General features: G+C 36.4%; 1 protein-coding gene across 9 annotated transcripts in view; it reads right to left on the bottom strand.

Annotated features, from left to right (window-relative positions):
• The window catches only part of SPG11 (SPG11 vesicle trafficking associated, spatacsin), a 95315-nt gene that overhangs the window by 59628 nt on the left and 14117 nt on the right, over nt 1–21570 (bottom strand). For all 9 annotated transcript variants that reach the window (XR_009563006.1, XM_060294336.2, XM_060294339.2 and 6 more), the window contains exons 8-19: nt 18067–18199; nt 16070–16225; nt 15486–15661; nt 13645–13821; nt 12701–12772; nt 12269–12396; nt 11768–11949; nt 10907–11120; nt 7085–7288; nt 5639–5745; nt 3628–3773; nt 2289–2450 (exon numbers count right to left, since the gene is read on the bottom strand). Coding sequence is in view for 8 of the 9 variants with exons in the window: in XM_060294336.2 (XP_060150319.1) it covers nt 2289–2450; nt 3628–3773; nt 5639–5745; nt 7085–7288; nt 10907–11120; nt 11768–11949; nt 12269–12396; nt 12701–12772; nt 13645–13821; nt 15486–15661; nt 16070–16225; nt 18067–18199 (1857 nt within the window). In the remaining variant the exon portion in view is untranslated. The remainder of the gene's footprint in view (nt 1–2288; nt 2451–3627; nt 3774–5638; nt 5746–7084; nt 7289–10906; nt 11121–11767; nt 11950–12268; nt 12397–12700; nt 12773–13644; nt 13822–15485; nt 15662–16069; nt 16226–18066; nt 18200–21570) is intronic.

The raw sequence follows: 21570 nt of genomic DNA, 5'->3' as shown, positions 1-21570 counted from the left end.
TTGATTCTAAAGTGAAGTAAACAAAATCATATGAAAGAGCTTCACAGGCAGTTCAGCTTCCCTTCTTCAGGGCAATTAAAAACTTTTATCCTTCTAGACATAAATTCTTTGAACACAGAGCATATGAGACATTTTTCTACATTAATGAAAATAGAACTGGCTATGTTCCTTTGAAAGACTCTCTGCACTTCAAACTATGTCTGCAAAGTATACTCTCTTTTGATAGAACCAGCATCAAGTATAATGTAAAAATGGCTTTAGAAGTCCTTTGGAATCAAAAGTCAAGAGGACTGAGAGGCTAGAAAATGTTACCACCATAAATACAAGGTGTGCTGAGGCAGGTCAGGAAAGAGTGAGACAACTAGATCAAGGGTTAAAGGAATGTGATGAACAAATCATCACTAACAACAGCAAAGAAAAAACAGCCAACTAAGATCAGGTCAGTCAGAAAAGGTTTGAGAGCAAGGAGCGCTGGCTGTTTTGAAATCTGTAGGCCAAAGGTTTAGCAAAGACAGTAAATAGATGGTGGGAGGGATACAGGAGACAACAGAACTCTTAGGCCAAGATCTGGATGGCTAAGAAAAGAGCAGCTTTAATTTTATTTATGTATTTATGTATGCATGTATGTATGTATGTATGTATGTATTTATTTATTAATTCTTAGTTCCCAGACCAGGGATTGAACCTGGGCCATGGCAGTGAAAGTGCCAAGTCCTAACCACTGGACCGCCATGGAATTCCAAAGCAGCTTTAATTTTAAATTAAGGGAGAATCTTGTGGTCTATTAAGGAAGGAATACTCTTCCTAAAATAACAGGACTAAATAACTGCATCAGTCAACCTGAAAACAGAACAAAGAACAACCTGAAACCTCTTATGTTTTAGGCTGATTGAATCCACTTTAGGTAGTAAAACTATGTTTTTATATAATCTACTTATATCTAGTTTATATACCAATGTTACTCAAAGTGCTGACCTGCAATGAGATAAGAAGCTTGTGATAAATATAAATCTAGCTTACTGCTTCCTTCTTTGAGAAAGTCTTGCTACATAAAATCAAAACAAAACAAACGAACCAAAAAAAAAAAAAAAAAAACCAACCCTGCTGACACATACAAGCAACAAGCAGTTCATGGACTGGCACCTGCCTGGGGACTACATTTTTAAGTAGCACCAGTCTGTACCCTAAAAAATTTCACATTAGAGTAAGAGAGGTTTTGTACCTTCATAGGATTATAGAGTTTAGATTGAACTGAAGACACTATAGGAATATTGGTACCCAGTAAAAAAAGCAAAAGCCTTTTGGAATGAGAAATGAGCAAAAGAAGGTGTCCTTAATTGAGGATCCCAGGATAGGTTTCAGGGAATCTGTGAATTCCTCTGAAATATAAGCAAAATTATGTGCAACTTTTCTGGGAAGAGGGTTCACCGCTCTCTCACATTTTTTTTTTTTTTAATTTATTGTTTTTGGCTGCGGCATGTGGGCTCTCTAGTTGTGGCACGTGGGCTTCCCTCTACTTGAGGCATACGGGCTCTGTAGTTGCGTCACACAGGCTTAGCTGACCGTGCGGCATGTGGGATCTTAGTTCCCTGACCAGGGATCAAACCCGCATCTCCTGCATTGGAAGGTGGATTCTTAACCACTGGACCACCAGGGAAGTCTCTCACATTCTTAAAGAGGTCTTTGTCCTTAAATAAATAAACAGCCCTATTCACTGAGAAGAGACAGAAATTATCAGTGGTAGAATGAAGCAGCTTTCAATGAAAGTAGCAGACAAGTATGCTGGCCAACTATCTGTCTGCTCTCAGATCCATTTCTACCTTTCCCATGTTCTGCCCTGAACTGCAGAGAACTGCATTTCCCAAACTCACTTGCCCTCTGGCTACCAGATAGGTATAGCCATGAGAGACAACATGGGAGATTAAAGGTGGCAAGAGGGGAGAAACCAAGATATTTTCCCCTTCTTTATTTTCTAGGGCATCTCTTGCATGGTTCCAGCCCTACCCTCTCGTCCCAGCTCCCAGTAGGTAGCCCGGTTGTGATTTTAGCTCCCAGAGAGGCTACAGCTGCTGGGTTCAGACAACACCACTTTCTTGCAGCCTTAGGGGGTGCTGACTGCTTCCTTCTTTGTTAATTTTTGGGTTGTCTCATCATCACACGTTTGGTTTCTCCATTTTGCTATCATTCTGTGTAAGTAATTCCCTATATTAAATGTCCTCCATTTGGAAGACCCAGAGTGGTTCCTGTTTTCCTGGCTGAACGCTGACTGCTACTCCTAAATACTGTACCTGAATCAGGTGGTAGAGTGTAATATCTGGTGGCAGGACACTAGGGGCAGTGTACTGTGGGAAGAGAGCAGTTTTAAGCTTGGGGTAAGGAGTTAATGCCATCTTCAGTAGCTGGGGATCTACTTTCTTCACACAGTTCTCATTTTCTTCATTCTGAACAACCTAAATAAAAAGATAACATGGTATAGAATAATGTTTTTCTCTTCTCCAAATTTAAGTCCTTTTTTCATAAGTAGCCTGTGAAACAAGATTAGCTTGATATAATAGGTGGTAGTGAAAACAGCACTGGACAAGGAGTCAGTAGCCAATAGTTCTAGTTCTGGTTCTAAGACAAACTAGCTGTATGACCTTGGTCTAGATATTTAATATCAGGCAGGCTTCAGTTTCCTCATCTACTGAATTAGAAAGTTCAGCTAGATCAGTGGTTTTCAAACTGCATAAGGAAAAGCTGTTTGAAAAAAGGCTCTACTACAATATTTAAAAATTTCAGATATTAAATAGTAAATATTTTACAAGAAAAAAACCTACTAGACTAGATGACTCTTAGGTCCTTTCCTCTCAGGTCTCAAGTTATTCTGACTGATTTCTGACAGGTGATCAAAAACAGGAAGAATAAATAACCATGAAGTTAAGGTATACTGCAACAATCTAAAAGAGGTGGTATTAAATTAAGCTAGCATCAGTAACAAACTTTTGCAGATTAGATGTTTAACAGCATTCTTAAGTTCCCTCTAACCAGCCACACTATACTTTCAAAAAAGCAGAGACAGGCAACTTTTCACTGGATTCCTCAAAAGAGTTTTTAAGGGTAGCTAAAAATTATGATTTCCTTTTTAACTCTCAAAGAGGTCAAATAACAGAGAATAATTCCCAAGTCACAGATTTAAAGTATACTTACTCCAAGGAGCAATTAGATCTTGATTCTATCCTGAAAACAAACCTGGAGTATTAGAGAACAAATAAACGGGAAAAAAATCACTATACAACATTCAGTCGCCCCTTGGTATCCACAGGTGATTGGTTCCAAGACCCCCACAGATGCCAAAATCCGAGGATGTTCAAGTCCCTCATATAAAATACTGTAGTACAGTCAGCCCTCCATATCTGTGGATGCAGAACCCCCGAATATCGAGGGCTGACTATAGCAGTCTCCTTTCAACTTAAGAGGATACGATATAAAGTTTAAAAATTCACCCTTGTTTTATGCTCTTTAATCTAATGAAATACTTGTAAGTGGTTATATTTTAATATCAACTGAGACCTAGAAAATCCACCGATATTTCTGCTAAATTTAAAATCAGTCCTATTTTGCCATAACAGGTAAAAGTGCTGTCTGTACCTGGCTGACGCCCCCAGGTGCATACATTGTGGTAGCAAGGGCCAGGAGGGTATGTCCTTCCAATAGCATACTGCTTACACTGGCCTGGTTGCTGGGAATCAGTATCTGAGCATTTGCAAGGCTAGCCTGGAAGATCAGTTTGGGATCTGAAAAATAAGAGAGTATATTTTTCTCCTTGAGAGAGAGAAATACTAAACTAAGGATTACATAATTCTAAGAAAGAAACTTAATTTTTAACTCTATCCACAGTAAGAAGGATTTTCTAAGTTTAAGAGCAATGGGAAAATGTCACAAAGGAAAAAAAAGAAATATTTGTCCACATAAAAATAAAAACTTCCATTCAAACAAAGAAAATTGAAAGGTAGTAATGAACAAGGGGAAAAATCAACAACAGATGACAACCTAACAATTAATGCCTTCAACAAAGAGCTCATATCAATACAAAAGCCCAAAATACTGACTGTAACAGATAAATGGACAAAAGAAATAACCATTTTACAAACAAGGAAATATAAATGTCTGACACATAAAAATATGTAATTCATTAGCAATAAAGAAATGCAAATTAAAATAGTAATTAGATGCCATATATCACCTATCAAATCAGCAATGATTTTTAAACATATTCATCCTCAAGCACAGAGCTGGTCAGTGTGCACAGAAGCTGGGACTTACAGAAAAGAATGGTGTAACCCTCCTGGAAAGCAATCTAGCCTTATATCAAGAACCTTCAAAAAAAAAAAAAAAAAAAACAAAGAACCTTCAAAATGCACATAACCCCAGACCCAGGAATTTTATATCCAGGAACCTATCTGTACTAAGGAAATAATCTGAAACAAGCACAAAAATTTTATGTTCAAATATACTCAAGATTATTATTTATAACAGGAAAAATTGAAAACAGCCTTAATGTCAAAAAATGAGGATAGTAAATTAAATAAGAGTATTTCTATACAATGAAATATTATGTAGACATAAAATGGTCATTGTCTCTAAGAACATAGGAAAATTCTTATGTTATAATTACTATATGAAAAAACACAATATACAAATACGTAGATGTTTCTGGTTATATCCCTAGCACTTACAGACTGTCACAGGTAGGGGATAAATAAATATTTGTTGGATGAATGAAATACAATATTGACTAGGTTTAAAAAAAGTATAGAGAAAATAACTAGAACAAAATATATTAAAACATATCAAGAGTTCCCTATGGATAGTTATCTTCCTGTTCACTTAAGCTATCTACCTATTGAGGTGTTATCTTGATAGTTGTCTGTGGCTTCCTATTTTTTTAATTATTATTTTTTAACAATGAAACATGTTACTTTATGATCACCAAAAAAATAAAACAAAACCAAAAACCCCTCAACCCACATTATGAAAAAAGTTATTCATTAGGAAAGAAATCAGGCATTACATAAAAGTGAAAGATTGGCTGTTGACACTCCTTGCGTATGTTGTGGCTTGGCCTGTCCCATTTCCTGAACCTCTAGAATAACACCCACTAAGCCCTCAGGGATCACAGGGTTTTTCTACCTGATTATAACCAGAGCAAGGCTCTCCATCATTGGCTCCACGAGAGAAGACACAACAATCCCACATATACTATGGATTTATTTTCACTCCAATTGGAGTTCCTTACTGAAAGATTCAGGGCAGCCATTTGGAAGACAGACCACCTCCTCATGGAAACAGGGTGTCAGTCTACCAAAGAGCAGGAACCTGTGATGAACTGGTAGGGTAAGAGATAGCCAACATAACCACACATGCTATCTGCTCCAAGTCTGGTTTTCTTCACTGTCAAGAGGCTAACATTTTTGGTCTTTTGCTTTTTAAATAAAGCTTGAATCTAGATTATGGCCAAATATTTGTCTACAGCTAGACAGTTTATTCAAACTGTCTAGCTGTAGACAATTTAAATTTAGCTGTCGCAATTTAAATTCCATTCAACAGACCAGTTATTTATCCAAAGCAAGTTTTATTATTTAATACAATACACCCATACCTGTTAAATTACTGGAAACTTGTCGACACTGGACTAAAAATTCAAACCAAGGGTGAGCTTCATGTAATTCTTTTTTTTCCAAAAAGGGACAATTTGGAGGACTAAGTCTGTATATAAAACAAACAAACAAAATACTATCTGATTAACATAGAGGATAAGACAGACAATTACAACCATGTTTGCTCAGGGGATAACTAGCATAAAAAAAAAAGAACTTTGTAATTAAAAAGTAAATATAACACAATATAATCCCAGTCTTGTGTTGTGTTTTACATATGCCTTATGATCTGGAAATAGAGGATTTTAGAGACAGGGATAATATCACTTAAAATGTATTTCCTACTGTGATGAAATTTTACCAACTCTGTATAAGATTACCACCAGATATCTTTGCACTTGAAGATACGCTGTATTGGTTTTTTTTTTTTTTTTTTTTTTTTAACAACAAAAGCTCTTTAGCTTTTTCAAACTTAAGAGGTTTTTGAAAACCTTTACGTAACTACAAGAGAAGCTGGGACTAAGCAGTTAAGGCTCATAACAGGTCCTCTAAAAATACAGCTTTTAAACTTTCACTTGCCAGTAGCTTTCAGGAAAACATTTCTGTGTTCAAAGTAAGTCTTAATGATATGAACAAGAAATACACCCTTTGCTTGACTTCCTAGTCTTTACTACACAAAATAAAGTAAAAATGTTCTCCCTAGCACATGAATGTGGGTTCTGGAATCAAACATAAGTATAATTAAATCTAGCTTTACCAATTACTAGCTGTACGCCTTAAACAGGGCACTTAGTCTCTCTCAAAGCTTCAGTTTCCTCATCTGTGAAATGGAGGAGTAAGTAACCACCTCACAGGGTTTTCTGAAGATTAAATGAGATAATGCATATAAAGTACTAAGCCTAATGTCAAGAACACTGTAAGCACTCATATGTTAGAGACTACTACTGTTTTTATTATTACTGACCCAATAGCAATTAACACTGGCCACAGATAACAATACTGCAGGTTGATCTTAGATATCAATATATATTGATATCTGTCTATCTAAATATAAGCTTTAGAGCATTTCTAAGATACCTTGCAGTGGCGATGAATTCAAAGTTTTTAACATTTGCTTGGTAATGAAAATATCAAAGAAGTCCAAGTTAACCTTTAGAATCCTCCCTCTTTTAAACTTGTAAAGCATTTCTTTCTAATTTCTGGTTATTTAAAAGGTTAACAGAGATGTTACAGAATTAACATCACAAAAAAACACATAATAAGCATTTAGTTGAATGCAGTATTGAACTAAAAGATGTACCAAATGTTAGAGTGGGAGGAACTACTCCAAAAAGATCAGCGTTCCTCACGAGAATGCTTAATATTTTCCTAAAAGTCACATTCAGAAGTAGTACGGAAAGAGGGAACATGAAGGCCTGCTCAAGGACAAGTTAATTCTTAGTACTCACTTGTAATAGTCAAGAAAGACATAAAGAAGATACTGCAGACTGTGTTCCAAACAATAGAGAATGAAGTGACAATGGAAATCCCAACCATCTTTGGACCTATAGTTTTGAACAGGGAGGGTATCTTGCATCACGCCCCCAATACGGTTCAGTCTTTTGAGAAAGAGTTCAAAGTCTTCTAGTTCAGATGTAAGAAAAATTCCATTCCTATTGGGCAGGTTTAAATAAAAGATGGCAAGTTAAAAAGTTGCTATATTCAGAGCAGACCAAATCATTTCCATTGTTAAGTAGTCTCAACTAGTTAAAAGTATTTACAAATTAATACTGCCAATTCTTACCCCATAAATATGTTCAGACACACATATTTTGCTAGTTTCCAATAAAGGTTTCTGCACCACTGTAGTATTTTAATGTAGTAATGACAGTCTCGAGTTATATTAAATATTTCAAAAACCTAAACTAAGCCACCTCGATTACTTTGTTTTTACTGAAACTGTACAATCCAGTGTGGCAACAGTGGTTAAATCTTGAAGCTAGATGCTTTACACACTGAGGAATTCACCAAAATATCCAAACAAAATCATTAAGAAATTAAAGCAGAATAATTTAAATAGACCATTAAAGAATAGAAATTTGCATTTAAATATTTTTTATAAGTTTACTGTTAAATACATCATACATACCATTAAAGGAGTATAGAGAACATATTATGTGGAGTTTAGAGAAACACTGCATAGCCACCACCCAGATTACAGAACACTGTACCTAGAAGTCCTTTGTGTATTCCTCCCCCTTTACATGTGCTTTGCCCTCAGAGGTAACGACTATCCTTACTTTCATGATAACTATTCCCTTACTTTTATTCACCCATATAGTTTTACCACCCATGTGTGTAACCCCAAATAATATAAGGTTTGGTTTTGCCTATTTCAAACTTTATATAAGAAGGGAACATCTTAGATATATTATTGTCTTGTTTCTTCTACTCAACATTGTGTGATTTATCCATGTTGATACCTATGGCTATAGTTTTTTAGTTTTCATTGTTATATAGTGTTCCACTGTACGATTATACTACATTTTACTTATCTGCTCTAACTTTGATGGTCATTGTTCCTAGATTTTTGGTAAAATAAATTTCCATTTCCATGATTACAAATGAGGAAGAACATCTCACATGTTTATTGGCCATCTGTGCTTCCTCTTTTGTGAAATGTCTATGTGTGCTGGTATCTTTCCCCTCCAGATCCAAGCTCTACTCTCCTGCTCTGCGTCCCTGGAGGCTCTCCTGTATGGGTTGCTCTAGAAGACTCCTGTGCCCTCAGGTTTCTGTTTTGGTTTCGTCTCCTATGGGAGACTCCCATCGGGAGATAAGAATTAAAGAAAAAGGGAGGATGGGGATACCTTGGCGCTCTCTGTGTGAGGTGACAGCAGGTTGGCTAACATTCTCCACTAAGAGACACAACTCCTGCCAGGCAGCTCCCTTGGTCTCAGTAACTGCTGTCTTCCTTTGCCCTGCCAGGCCTCTTAGAAAGCCCACCCTACTTCCAAGGTCATGAAGATATTCTTCCCTACCGTCTAAAAGCATTATAATTTTTACATTTTACATTTAGGTTTTAAAATCTACCTGGAATTGATTTTATGCATGATATAAGGCAGAGGGTCCAATTTCATTTCCCCCATATAGCTATTTAGTTATCCCAACCCCATTTGTTGAAAAGACTATTCTTTCCTCCAAAAAGACTTCTGCAGTGCCACCTCTGTCATATATAAGGTGAGCATACATATATGTCTGTTTCAGGGCTTCCCCAGTGGCACAGTGGTTAAGAATCTGCCTGCCAATGCAGGGGACACGGGTTCGATCCCTGGTCTGGGAAGATCCCACATGCCATGTGGTGCCATGCACCACAACTACTGAGCCTGCACTCTAGAGCCCATGAGCCACAACTACTGAGCCCACATGCCACAACTACTGAAGCTCGCATGCCTAGAGCCTGTGCTCCGCAACAAGAAAAGCCACCGCAATGAGAAGCCCGCACACTGCAATGAAGAGTAGCCCCTGCTCACTGCAACTAGAGAAAGCCCGTGCACAGCAACGAAGACCCAATGCAGCCAAAAATAAATCAATAAAAATAATTCTTTTAAAAAAGTCTGTTTCTATGCTCACTCTTCTGTCTTAATTGCTATAGCTTTAGAGTAAGTTTTAATATCTGGTAGGGCAAGTTCTTCTTTTTCAGGGTTGTTCTTGACCCTCTGAATTTCCATATAAACATTTATAATCAGCTTGTCAAATCCATTGCTGGGATTTTCATTGAGATTGCACTATATCTAAAGATCAACTTGGGAAGAATTGATAGCAGGCTTGTCTTGTTCCAAATCTAAAGAGAATGCTTGTGATGTTTCACCATTAAGTATAATATTAGTTGGAAGATTTTTTGTTAACATCTCTTTAAAGTTAAGGAAGTTTGCAGCTATTCCTAGTTTGCTAATAGGTTTTATTATAAATAGGTGTTGAATTTTATCAAATGCTTTTCTGTATCTATCAGGGTGGTATGATTTTTTCCCTTTAATCTGTTAATACAGTAGATCTAACTAATTCATTATTGTCATAATTCATGTTAAAACACATACATATTATCTTTATAAACAATCAAGTATTAAGCAAAATATTTGATAAGCATACAAGTTATACAAAAGTCTACTTTTAGCAAACAAGAAGAAAAGGATTTAGTGCAATGAAAAGAACAGTGACTAGAAAGTCACTGGTAAAATGATTGAAGCCTGTAAGTAACTGGGTTAGGCAAAGCTCTTAACTTCTTTAGATCTCCCTCTCCACATCTTTAAGTTGGGTAGGACAGTACAGTTATACTTCCCCAGTAAGTATAAATATAAAAGAATACATGGGAAATAATTTTAAGAAACTTAAAAATTAACAAATATGTTAAGTCTCATTATTTTGACAGCTTAGGGAGATAGGTTGAGCTCTATGAAATTGCTGATATTCAACCATTTTTCACCTCTACAAACGGCAAGTTCACATGATTCAAGCTAACAATTATTTTTAGAAATGAATTAAAAGTTTAAAGTCTTGGGCTTCCCTGGTGGCGCTGTGGCTGAGAATCTGCCTGCCGATGCAGGGGACACGGGTTCGAGCCCTGGTCTGGGAAGATCCCACATGCTGTGGAGCAACTGGGCCCGTGAGCCACAACTACCGAGCCTGCGCGTCTGGAGCCTGTGCTCCGCAACAAGAGAGGCCGCGATAGTGAGAAGGTCCGTGCACCGCGATGAAGAGTGGCCCCCGCTTGCCGCAACTAGAGAGAGCCCTCGCACAGAAACGAAGACCCAACACAGCCAAAAATAAATAAATAAATTAAAAAAAAAAAGTTTAAAGTCTTCAGTTATCACTTCAAGTGATACTTCCCCTGTTTTCTTAATTGAGCTGTCCTCTTTAGTTCAAGGCCATACATGGCGTACGGGTGCAGTGATAGTACTGAGAAGAGTGGGAAACATTATAGGATACTAAGGTATCCTCATCGCAAGCTCTTGTCACTTGGTCCTTGTATCCCCATGGATAGCTTACCATTTCTACCCCAAAGCATATACAGTGTTTTGGGAAGAACCTTCATGTAGAATTTGAGAGCCTATTCACTACCTAATGTTAAATACATGTGATTTTAAAACCTCAATATACAATAATGCCCTTTCAATTTTAAAATATCAATATTATGAAACAATGTTGCATTGGATTTATGGCATTTCAGAGGAAAAGTTGCACCACTGTATTTTATTGTTCTTCCTTTTACACATCCCCACAGTTTACAGTACCTGGCCAGCGTATCTAAAATTTCATTCCTCATGTAGTTGTTGCAGCGAGTATTCTGATCAACAACGTCCACAGTCAGAGGGGGCCATTTGTTCTGCTGAAGTGAGGCAAATCTATTCTGGGTCTGAAATTCTCCAATCCACAAGGTAATGCTGAACCAATCATGGCGAGCTGTGAGGTATCTCCAGAGGGCTTCGGGAGAATATGATTTGTATTCTACATTAAGAAGAAAATACATTTTAAAATAGCAATGAATGATGATTATTGACACAAAGCTCAACACTAATTGAGTAAATATGATGATCTGGACAAATATCTATATAACAGATGAATTATTCAGGCCCTCTGCTTCTTTTACTATTTTCCTCTTTTGTGGTGTTGTTCATTTTATAATCGATATATTAGCCCTCTTTTCCCTTTTCTTTTCCTTAATATAAATAAAAACTCTGGCTGTAATAATAAACATGAATTTGACACCCTATGAATTACCACTGTTTGCCAGTGTTAGTTATTCCCCAGAGCCCTGGTATGATACAGATCCTCAGTTTAAATAGGAAGAAACCAAAGACTATTTGGAAAAACAAAGAATGTCACTCTGAGGCTGGGAAGAGAACTCTTAGCCTTGAAATCTCAATTCACTGAACCACTGGACTTTTCTCTTTCGCTATCACATTATAAATCCCTTACAAAAACCTCAAGAATAAGGGCTCAATCTCAATGTAATGACTTGCATTTTAAAGTAACTGAATATGTTTTTTCCCCAAAAGGAATTCTAAAATGAGGACACACCAAAATATTCAAATACCAATGCCTTATTTAATCCTCATTCACTATGCTCAGATTTTAGGCTCTTTCACACTTGCCTTCTGGACTTATCCTGGGGAGAAGGATGGATTCTTGTGTTAGTTGATTCCACCACTGAGCCCAAGTTAACACAATTCTGTGATCTTGCTTGTTAAGTTTATCTGTATCTTTATGATCATATTTAAGGAATGAGTCCAAAACAGACTTGTGCTTGAAAAAATCTTGTTCCTTTATCGAATACCTAAAAGAGTGATAAGAAATTTTTTTAATTTTGGAGGAAAAAGCATCATTCCTTTTTCTCTGTTCAAGAAGTTCTACTCTTTTGGGGAACACAAAATTCAATACTCTTAATTTTGTATTTATTATCTTAAAAATATATATCTGATTACGCACATATTGAAATGACAGGGAATTCCTAAGTCTCTTCTAGATGATACAAATTTTATCTTCATAAGGAATGTAAGCTCAGTTCCACATAAGAAGGCCATGCTAACAGTTATAAGCTAAGCCTTGTCTACAATATTCTTCCCATGTTATAAAAAGGGGGCTAATGAGACTACCTGGGAAAAGACTGGATCTGCATATTTTCTTGGAAATGTCCTGAATAAAACTTCTCAACTTGATGCACGAAGTCTATAGTTCTTTTTTCTTTTTCAGAAAAATAATTTTTTTCTTTTAAAATTTCAACCTTGAATAAAAAGTAATTTAAAAAAAAGTAATTAAAGCAGTGACCTCACAAAAATCAAGAACATTTGCAAAACAAATGTCATGATTTTAAATATCATTTAAGAATTGTGTTTTGAATTTTTGAGGCAATGTATGTATTCACACAAATTTTCCATTACCACAAATGCAAAATGATCATTTAAAAAGACAAAAGAGTTGTCATACTTTTACTTACTAGGTATTAGTTGAATATTAAAATAATTCGTTTTGAAATTTCACCAACGTTTACTAGAAAATGTAAACTACTTAGTCTCACCTTTACCTACCAAAAAGTCCCGTATGTTTTTATCAGTTGTATAGAAGCATATCTTGAGCAACTGGTCTTTTACATTAAAGCCCTGAAGTAAACATAGAAAATCAAGAAAACTTACATTTTGTAATGGAGCTATTTTGAACATAAATATATGTTAAATACAGAAGTAGTCTAGTATAGACATACGCCTTGTTAGAATTCCACAACTTTTCAGCTCTTGTAAACATTCATTTTCTACATCTATCATGCATATTTACTGCCTATCCCTAAAGTCCTTAAGGCACTTTGTTTGCCAGAAGAAAGGCAGCACACAGAACAATTCAGGGTAATGCCAGGCTACCATAGTACCAAAACTACAGCTATCTGTTATGATGATTCACTTGAAGACAAAAGTCTGTGTAAATAACAACCTTTACATAGTTTCACTCCTCTGAACTTCAGAAAGTTACCGTGGGCAAGACCTCAACCACGCAGATGAGGCCCAGATCTCAGCTTTGTTCAGGAACCCCACCTCTAGGACATTCCCTTCTCAAATGAAGTAAAACCATGGAACACAAAGTAAAGGTAAAAGCCATTGGAAAGTTCAAATGGAGATATAAGAGGTCACACGGACAATAAAGAATGTCCCCCAACAAATAATGAGGTCCTGTGCATGCTCTGACATGTGTGAAATCTTTTATGAGAAATACTGTCTCCTTCTAACCAAAGTACCAAATCTAACAGAGAACAAATGATGGAAATTCCAATCAAAAATTTCTTCAAGAAAGTTCTTAGTACCAAAGAATGTTTCCCAGTATTACTGTCATAATTTCTTAGTAAAAGTTACACAAATTTCTTAGTTTGTGACACATCTATGAATACAAATCAATTTTTATATCAACCAGAAATTATATTAAATACATAAGAGAACTTCTCTTACATTAGAGACTTTATGATCAAACAGATTATGCCACTTACCATATTCTTCAAAAGCTCAGAGGCTTCCTTTATATTATTCTTTTTCAAATTGTCAAAGACCAAATCTAGGCCTATTCTAATCAACTCCTCGAGTCTTTGAGCAGAATGACTGTTAATCCTGAAGAAAGTTTGTGCCTCTGGTATTTTGTTGTTTAAAATGGCATTGGCAATAACTTCCTAGGAAAGAAGGAAGGAAAAAAAATATTTGCTTTTTGAGTCCCTCTTTATTACCTTATTATGACTATCAACATGGGACTTATACATTTACTGAGTACCTCAATAAGGGACTTTTATCAAAAACCTTCTACTAGATTTGGGGCTTTGCACAGGGGACATGAATTGACCAAAAGATGGACTCTGCTCTCTAGGAGGTTTTAGACTAGTACAAGAAATGCAAATAAAGCACTGATTATAGTACTGTATGATAAGGGTGATGATATAGGTATCCCAGGGTTCCAGAGAGGAGGGTCCAGAAAAGGAACATCTAAATAAGAGAGATGAAAAAAAAAAAAGGTTTCCTAGTAGAGATGACTGATAAAGTAAAAGTTTTAAAGACAAGTATGTGTTACATACATTTATTGAAAAAAGAACATGTGTTCCAAAAAGTGAGAATATTATATGCAGAGGCATAAAGGCAAGAAACAGTTATCAAGCATTCAGAGAACTCCAAATTACTTAATATAACTGGAGAAAAAGCTGAAGAGAGTAGCAGGTGAGACTTGAAAGAAAAGCAAAGGCTCCATCATAAAGGGCATTGTGTGTGTGAGATGGATTTTATCCTGAAACTTATGCAGAGCCACTGAAGGATCTTAAAAGCAAGGGTGATATAATCATATATATATTTTAGGAAGATATACATATTTTAAAAAGAACATGTATTCATATGCATGTTCTTGGAGACAGCATCCACTGCTTTCATCAAAGTGGACTGTAACCTCCCCCAAAATTAGAAATCAATGAATATGAGTAAAAAGAACAGAAGACCATGGATGAAGCCATGGAGCACATTAAAAGAGGGGAAAACAGGAAATGAATGAAACCTGCAAAGGAGACGGGAAGAGGGAAGCCCTAAAGAGTGGAAAGAAAATCAAGTAATTTTTGGCTAGAGAATGATTAAGAGACAGAAAATGCAGTCACAGCAGGTACTTCCCTACCCTTCCACCCCAGGAAGAGCAGTCTTGTGAACCTGGCAGCATCTCAGCCTTATCAACTTTCAAACCCTATCAATTCTGATCCTCTGGGTTAAGCTATTCTGGCCTTTGTCTTTCCAATGCCAACACTCTCCAAGAGGTTAGAGGAATTCTTCCAGTCCCTAGTCAGAAAAAAGAATCAGAGTTTGGCTGTATTAACTTACACTATACAAAGAAAGGCAAGTTGATAAATACAGGAAACTTAATTTACAAAATATCTTAACTAGAATCTGAGATAAGACTCGAATATACTTCTAAGCAATAATGTCATAAAATTTTCCTAAGATAGAATTAACAGCAGCAATTTGATTTATTCAAGGGTCAGGCAGAATGCATAAGTCCAAAGTGCCAGGCCCTAGACACTGAAGGAGTGACAGTTCACAATGAGTTTGGGGTCGGGTGTTTGTCCCTGGATCCAAATGGGCAGATCTGGCATAAAGAGGGAGCCTATCTGTGTTCTGAATTAAGTAAATGAAACTTGTAGACATAAATTTGAAGTTGTGCCCAGAGATCCAAAAATCTATAAAACCTAAAACCCTTGCCAAAGATTCTGAATCACAAGTGTTCAGATTCTAAATTCTGTTTCTTCTATCATTTTCTCAGATCCTCTAAGTCTGGCAAATAAAAGAAGTGATAATGACTCATATTTACCTCAGTGCTGAGCTTCTCCCATATATTGCTCTCCTTTACTTTGGGGACATTTTCATTTACATCATATTCATCTATAGCATCTGTTAGCTTCCAAGGAAACTTTATCATGAAGGTTCGAAGTTCATTAATGTAGCTGGTCAAAATGTTCACTCCTTTCTGTAGATGTTCATCTAGCCCTATGGAAAACACCAATGTGCCAATTTCACATACATAAATGTGTGTGTGTGTGTGTGCGCGCGCGCACAGACAGAATAAACTCTGAGCTATCATAAAGAAGTTTACAAAATGGCAAAATTCAAACTCAGCGTTTTCATGTCAAGCAAAAAAATCTCTGAGCTTTCTCCTATTTACAAGTACGTCCATGTTTTAATATAACCCTTTTCACCCTCTTCACAATGATTAGTTCTTTCTGCCAAATTTCTCAGTATTAAAACCCAATTCACTCACTCAGTTACACACTGACTTTACCCAACCTAAGCAAACGGCACTCCCCGGCTTACGCTCTCTCACGCAATAGGACCACTTATATCTCTGTCCTGACATAAGAATGGGCTAATTATCCCCTTCTTTGCTGCTGTTCTTACCTTCATTGTGAATAAAAAGCTCCTTTATTTGTTTGTTAAGGAAAGACAGTGTAAGATTAAGCAACTGTTCCGAAAAGTGTTTGCTCTGGGTTTCAGAATCATTTTCTCTAATTGCTGAGCAAAGTAAATCCAATGCTGGTGTCAGCTCTTCCACATCTGAGGAAAAATCAAAGAAAGGAACATGAAGAACACCAGGATACTCCCAGTAAAATTAACCTATCCAGAAATACCATGCTGCAATATCTTAAAACATAAGACAAAGACTAACGTCTTATTCTCGAAAAGCTCACAAAACTTTCATGAAGTCTCATTACTTGCAAACTTTAGCTACTCTACTTACTACTAGTCATCATTTACCGGTACTACTAGTAACTACGATTTTGCTAACCAACCACTATATTTTAAATACTGTACTTGGTGTTTTATAAATGGTATCTCATTTATTCCATTTAACAACCTGAGAGGTAGGTGTTATAGCCCCCTTTCCACAGATAAGGAAACTGAGGTTTAGCGAGGATAAATAACTTGTCCAAGCTAATTTGAAAGTATAGACAAAATTTGAATTTAAGCCTGTCTGATTCCAAAACCATTCTCTTAAACACACAGGTGAAAGCAAGGCCCCTGAATCCTCTATTTGCCAGCTTCAAATAAATAAAATGATTCCTGTTTATCTTAGCATTGGCCCCACCTCTAGAATTGTACCTGTGTGAGAATGATGGGAAACATGGATTTTACCCTGAGAAAGCAGGTAAAGTTAGTCCTATGCTTCTTGTTTCCAGATCCATCCCCACTCTTTAAGGAAAAGCAGTGCAGCTGAGAGTGGAGTAAGGAGTAATCACCGACCACCCAACAGCAGAAGTGAGTAATGACCATATAATCATTGATTGAGTCCCCCTCAACACCACAAACCAGGCCTTTCTCTATAAATTCAAGCAGACTTAAAAAAAACAATGGAGCATTAAAAAGTTAGCAATTCAAGAGGGAGGAGACCAAACTCTGCACGCAAAACAAAAGAGAATGTTTTTAAAAAATAAAATTTCTAATCCACATTGTCAGTAAGGACTAACGTTAAATTGATAGAAAAAGTAGGTTGTCATTTTCTCCACTTAAGAGTACAAATTGGTGAAACTTTTCTGGAGGATAATTTATAAAAAAAATTTAAGAATGTAAATTGTGTGTCTCTTTGACCTGTGAATTCCACATCTAGAAATTAATCCCAATAATTGTACATATGTGAAATCACACAAACCCACAGCATTTATAGCACATTGCCAATAATAGTAAAAATTAGAATCAACCTAATGTGTAATAGGAGTTTGGTTGGGTAAATTATGGTACAGCCCATACAATGAAATTCTATGCCACCATAGATAATAGGTATATCTATCATTATCAAGAAAGATGTCTGTAACATATTATCAAGTGAAAAAAAAAAAGCAGATTATAAAACTTTATGTACAAGGGAAAACACACTTTATTACCCTGTCCTCTAAAGAGAGGATTTGCATGACTACCTGGTCCAAGAAGAAAAGCAGAGCTCCTGTTTATTAAAAATGAAAGCCAAAGTCTTGAAAAGAAGTGTTGCTAATGTAGCAAAAAAGCAGAAGAGTCAGGCTGAAAAGTCTTATAACAAGTCCCAGTCCCCAACTCAGCCAGCTGCACTGCCACTATACATCAATATCTCAGACAACTGCAAGAGCTGGAAATTTTTGCAAATGAAGTTTATTCTCTTTTGAACAAAATGCTCTTGAATTTGAAAGATCATCTCTTCTTTGCATACCAAAGATACAAAGCACAGTACAAGATATGAATAATCAACGCATATGATAAGAACATTTATAGATTCTCACAACTATCTCAAGATTCCAGAAAGTAAATAAAATGTTATGACTGACTTCTGGCAAATAAATAAGTCATCAGAAAACACAACGATAATTTGAAAGTGATTAAAAAGGAAAAATGATAAATACAAATGTAGAAGTCTCTACACTACTTACGTTTTAAATATAAATGGGATGGAAAGTGATCAAACTGATCCGGTACAGAAGATTTCGAGGATGGACTCAAAAGATTTTCCTTGCTCTTCAAAAAGAAATCTACTGTGTCCAGCTGACGATTTTCTATTCCTGCCTGAGGTGGGAGAAAATCAGAAAAAAATTACAATAGGAAAAAAAATTGGGATACAGATTTTTTAAACTTTACAACTTAATGTACTAACACAAAGAGACACAGGCTATCTTTTTTTTTAAGATTTATGTTTATTTATTTATTTTTGGCTGCATCAGGTCTTTAGTTGCAGCACGTGGGATCTTCATTGAGGCATGCAGAATCTTTCATCACGGCGCACAGGCTCTTCATTGCAGTGCACAGCCTTCTCTCTAGTTGGGGCATGCGGGTTTTCTCTCTCTAGTTGTGGTGCGCAGGCTCCAGGGCGCGTGGGCTCTGTAGCTGTGGTGTGCAGGTTCCAGAGCACGTGGGCTCTGTAGTTTGTGGCACGCAGGCTCTCTAGTTGAGGCACGTGAGCTCAGTAGTTGTGGCATGCGGGCTTAGTTGCCCTGCAGCATGTGGGATCTTAGTTCCCTGACCAGGGATCGAATCCGCATCCTCTGCATTGGAAGGCAGGTTCTTTACCACTGGACCACCAGGGAAGTCCCCACAAGGCTATCTTTATCTTGCAAGAGTACCTGAGTTCTAGTGAGGATTCTGACAATGACCATATGACTTGGGGCAAGTCTCTGTAACCTTTCTGAACTTCAGTTCTGCTTTAGTTCTACCATTCTGTAATTCTAACACCATTCAAAGCTAGGTACTCAGGGATCACCCTCACAGTTATCGTCTATTTTAATTAAAATGTTAAAGCAGTATGATAAAAAGTTAAACTGAAAAAGCAGGCTAAATACAGACTCCCATTTCTAAAGTAGGCATCTGAGGAAAGTTTTCTACAAAGAACACGTAAAAATCACAGATTTAAAAATATATATACAGTTGACCCTTGAACAACTCAGGAGTTAGGGACGCTGATCCTCCCGTGCGGTGAAAAACCCATGTATAACTCTACGGTCATCACTCTGAATCAGAGGTTCCACATCCATGTATTCAACCAACCTTGGATTGTGCAGTACTGTAGTACTCACTATTGAAAACAAGTCATCATACAAGCGGACCTGCGCAGCTCAAACCCATGTTGTTCAAGGGTCAATTACGTGTGTGTGTTTATAGAATATATCTTTAAATGCTCAGTTGAACTGGAAAGAAAGAGAAAAATCCTCAGAGAGTATAAACAAATCTCTGATGACCTAAATAAAGCAGGGGCTGAAAAACAGGGCCCACCAACCAAATTCAACTCCTGTCTGTCTTTGTAAATGAAGTTTTATGGGAACACGGCCACATCCGTTCATTTACCTATTGTCAATGGCTATAATGGCATATCTGAGTATTTGTAACAGAAATCTTCCTGGAAAGCCTAAAATATTTATTCTCTGGTCCTTGACAGAAAAAGTTTCCCATGCCTAGCCTAAAGCACTGTGCCTAAGAATCACCTGGAGAGCTTGTTAAAATGTGGATTGCTGAGCCCATTCCCCAGAGATTCTGATTCCCTAAGTCTGGGTTGGGGCCTGAAAATTTACATTTCTAATAAATCTGCTGGAGATGGTAATGCTGCTGGTCTGGAGACCACACTGAGAATCAATGGGCTGGGTGCTAGGCCAGGCAGGCTAGGTGAGAGGTATTGGTGAAAGTTATGTGTGAAGGAAGAAGAAAGAGGATAAACCTAGGGTCTATGCACAGTGACAATCTCCAAAAGAAGATGAACTAGAAAAATTACTCCACCAGAGGGAGACCATAAACAAACCACACCTTTACACTAGATAGTGAAAGGAAAAACTATACTATGTATGGTTAAATAAGAATATTATTGCTCTTAGGAGATATATGTTAAAGTACTTAGAATGAAAAGTTACAAAGTTTGCAACTTTCAAATAGTTCAGCAAAAATAAGAAGTACACATACAGTTAAAACAAATGTGGCAAAATGTTAACAGTCGGTAAATGGGAGAGGTAAATGGATGCTCATTTTATTATTTTTATAATTTTTCTATAAATTTGAAAAATTTCAAAATAACACATTTAAAAATAATGACCAAATAGTAATTCTAGAAATTAAAAAAATAAAAATTGAAACCAGATACTCAGTGGATGTATTTAATACCAGATTAGATATAGCTGAAAAGAGAAGTAATGAGCTGAAAGAGTGATATAAAGGAATTATCCAAAGACATGAGTTAAGAGAGGTTAAGAGAAACTGAGGAAAGTATGAAAATTCTAACTACTTCTGACTGAAGTACCATTGTGACAACTGGAAAATGCACATTCAATTTTCACAAACATGGAACATTTATGAAACTGAGTACTTACTAGGCTATACCTGAGTCTCAACAAATTCACTCGTTTGTATGTGGGGGGAGACTAAGGCCAAAACAATGCTGTAATACCACATCATCCTAATTAAACTCACTACACGGACACACTATGTATAAAGACAGAGGCTTTACAGTCACACTGCCTGGGTTCAAACCCTGGTGCTATTGCTTAGTGTCCAAGTATATCTGTATTAGAATTCACAACCTCTCTGTGTTCCCTCACCCATAAAATGGAAAATAATAAACAATATTTATCTATAGATAAGAAAATTACTGAGCTAGCATCTGACTATTAACATTAATATTTAGGAAAAATAACTCTAGGAAATAACCTAAGAGTAAACACTATTCCTTCTGAATAATAGATTTGTAAGAGACTAATTTTCTTTTTTCTCCTATTCTCAAATTTTCTACAATAAATATTTTCTAGTATATAAAGGTAAGTTTTTCAACAAATGGTGCTGGACTATTGAATATCCATATGCAAAAGAATGAGGTTGGGTCCCTTCCACTGACCATACATAAAAATTAATCAAAATGCATCAAAGACCTAAACGTAAGAGCTAAAACTATAAAACTCTTATAAGAGTAAATCTTCATGACCTCAGAATAGGCACTCATTTCTTAGATACGACACCAAAAGCCCAAGTGACCAAAAAAAAAAAAAACCCCAAAAAACAAAAAAAAAGGTAAACTAACTTCATCAAAATTAAAAACTTTTGTGTTTCAAAGGACACCATCAAGAAGGTAAAAAGACAACCCACACACAGAACAGGAGAAAATATTTACAAATCATGTATCTCATAAAGGTCTAGAATATAGAAAGAACTCTCAGAATTCAAAAATAAAAACAAATAACTCAATTACAAAATGAACAAAGGATTTAACTAGACATTTCTCCAAAGAGATACACACATGGCCAATAAACATTTGAAAACATGTTCAACACATTAGTCATTAGGAAATGCAAGTCAAAACCACAATGAGATACCACTTCACTTTGACTTCAGAGCTAGTAGGATGGCTATGATAATAAAAAATTGGACAATAACAAGTTTTGGTGAGAATGGAGAGCTACAGGAAC

Source organism: Globicephala melas, chromosome 2 (genome assembly GCF_963455315.2).
Source record: "Globicephala melas chromosome 2, mGloMel1.2, whole genome shotgun sequence".
In the NCBI taxonomy this organism is placed as follows: domain Eukaryota; kingdom Metazoa; phylum Chordata; class Mammalia; order Artiodactyla; family Delphinidae; genus Globicephala; species Globicephala melas.
This window is presented reverse-complemented; position numbering and strand designations above follow the sequence as displayed.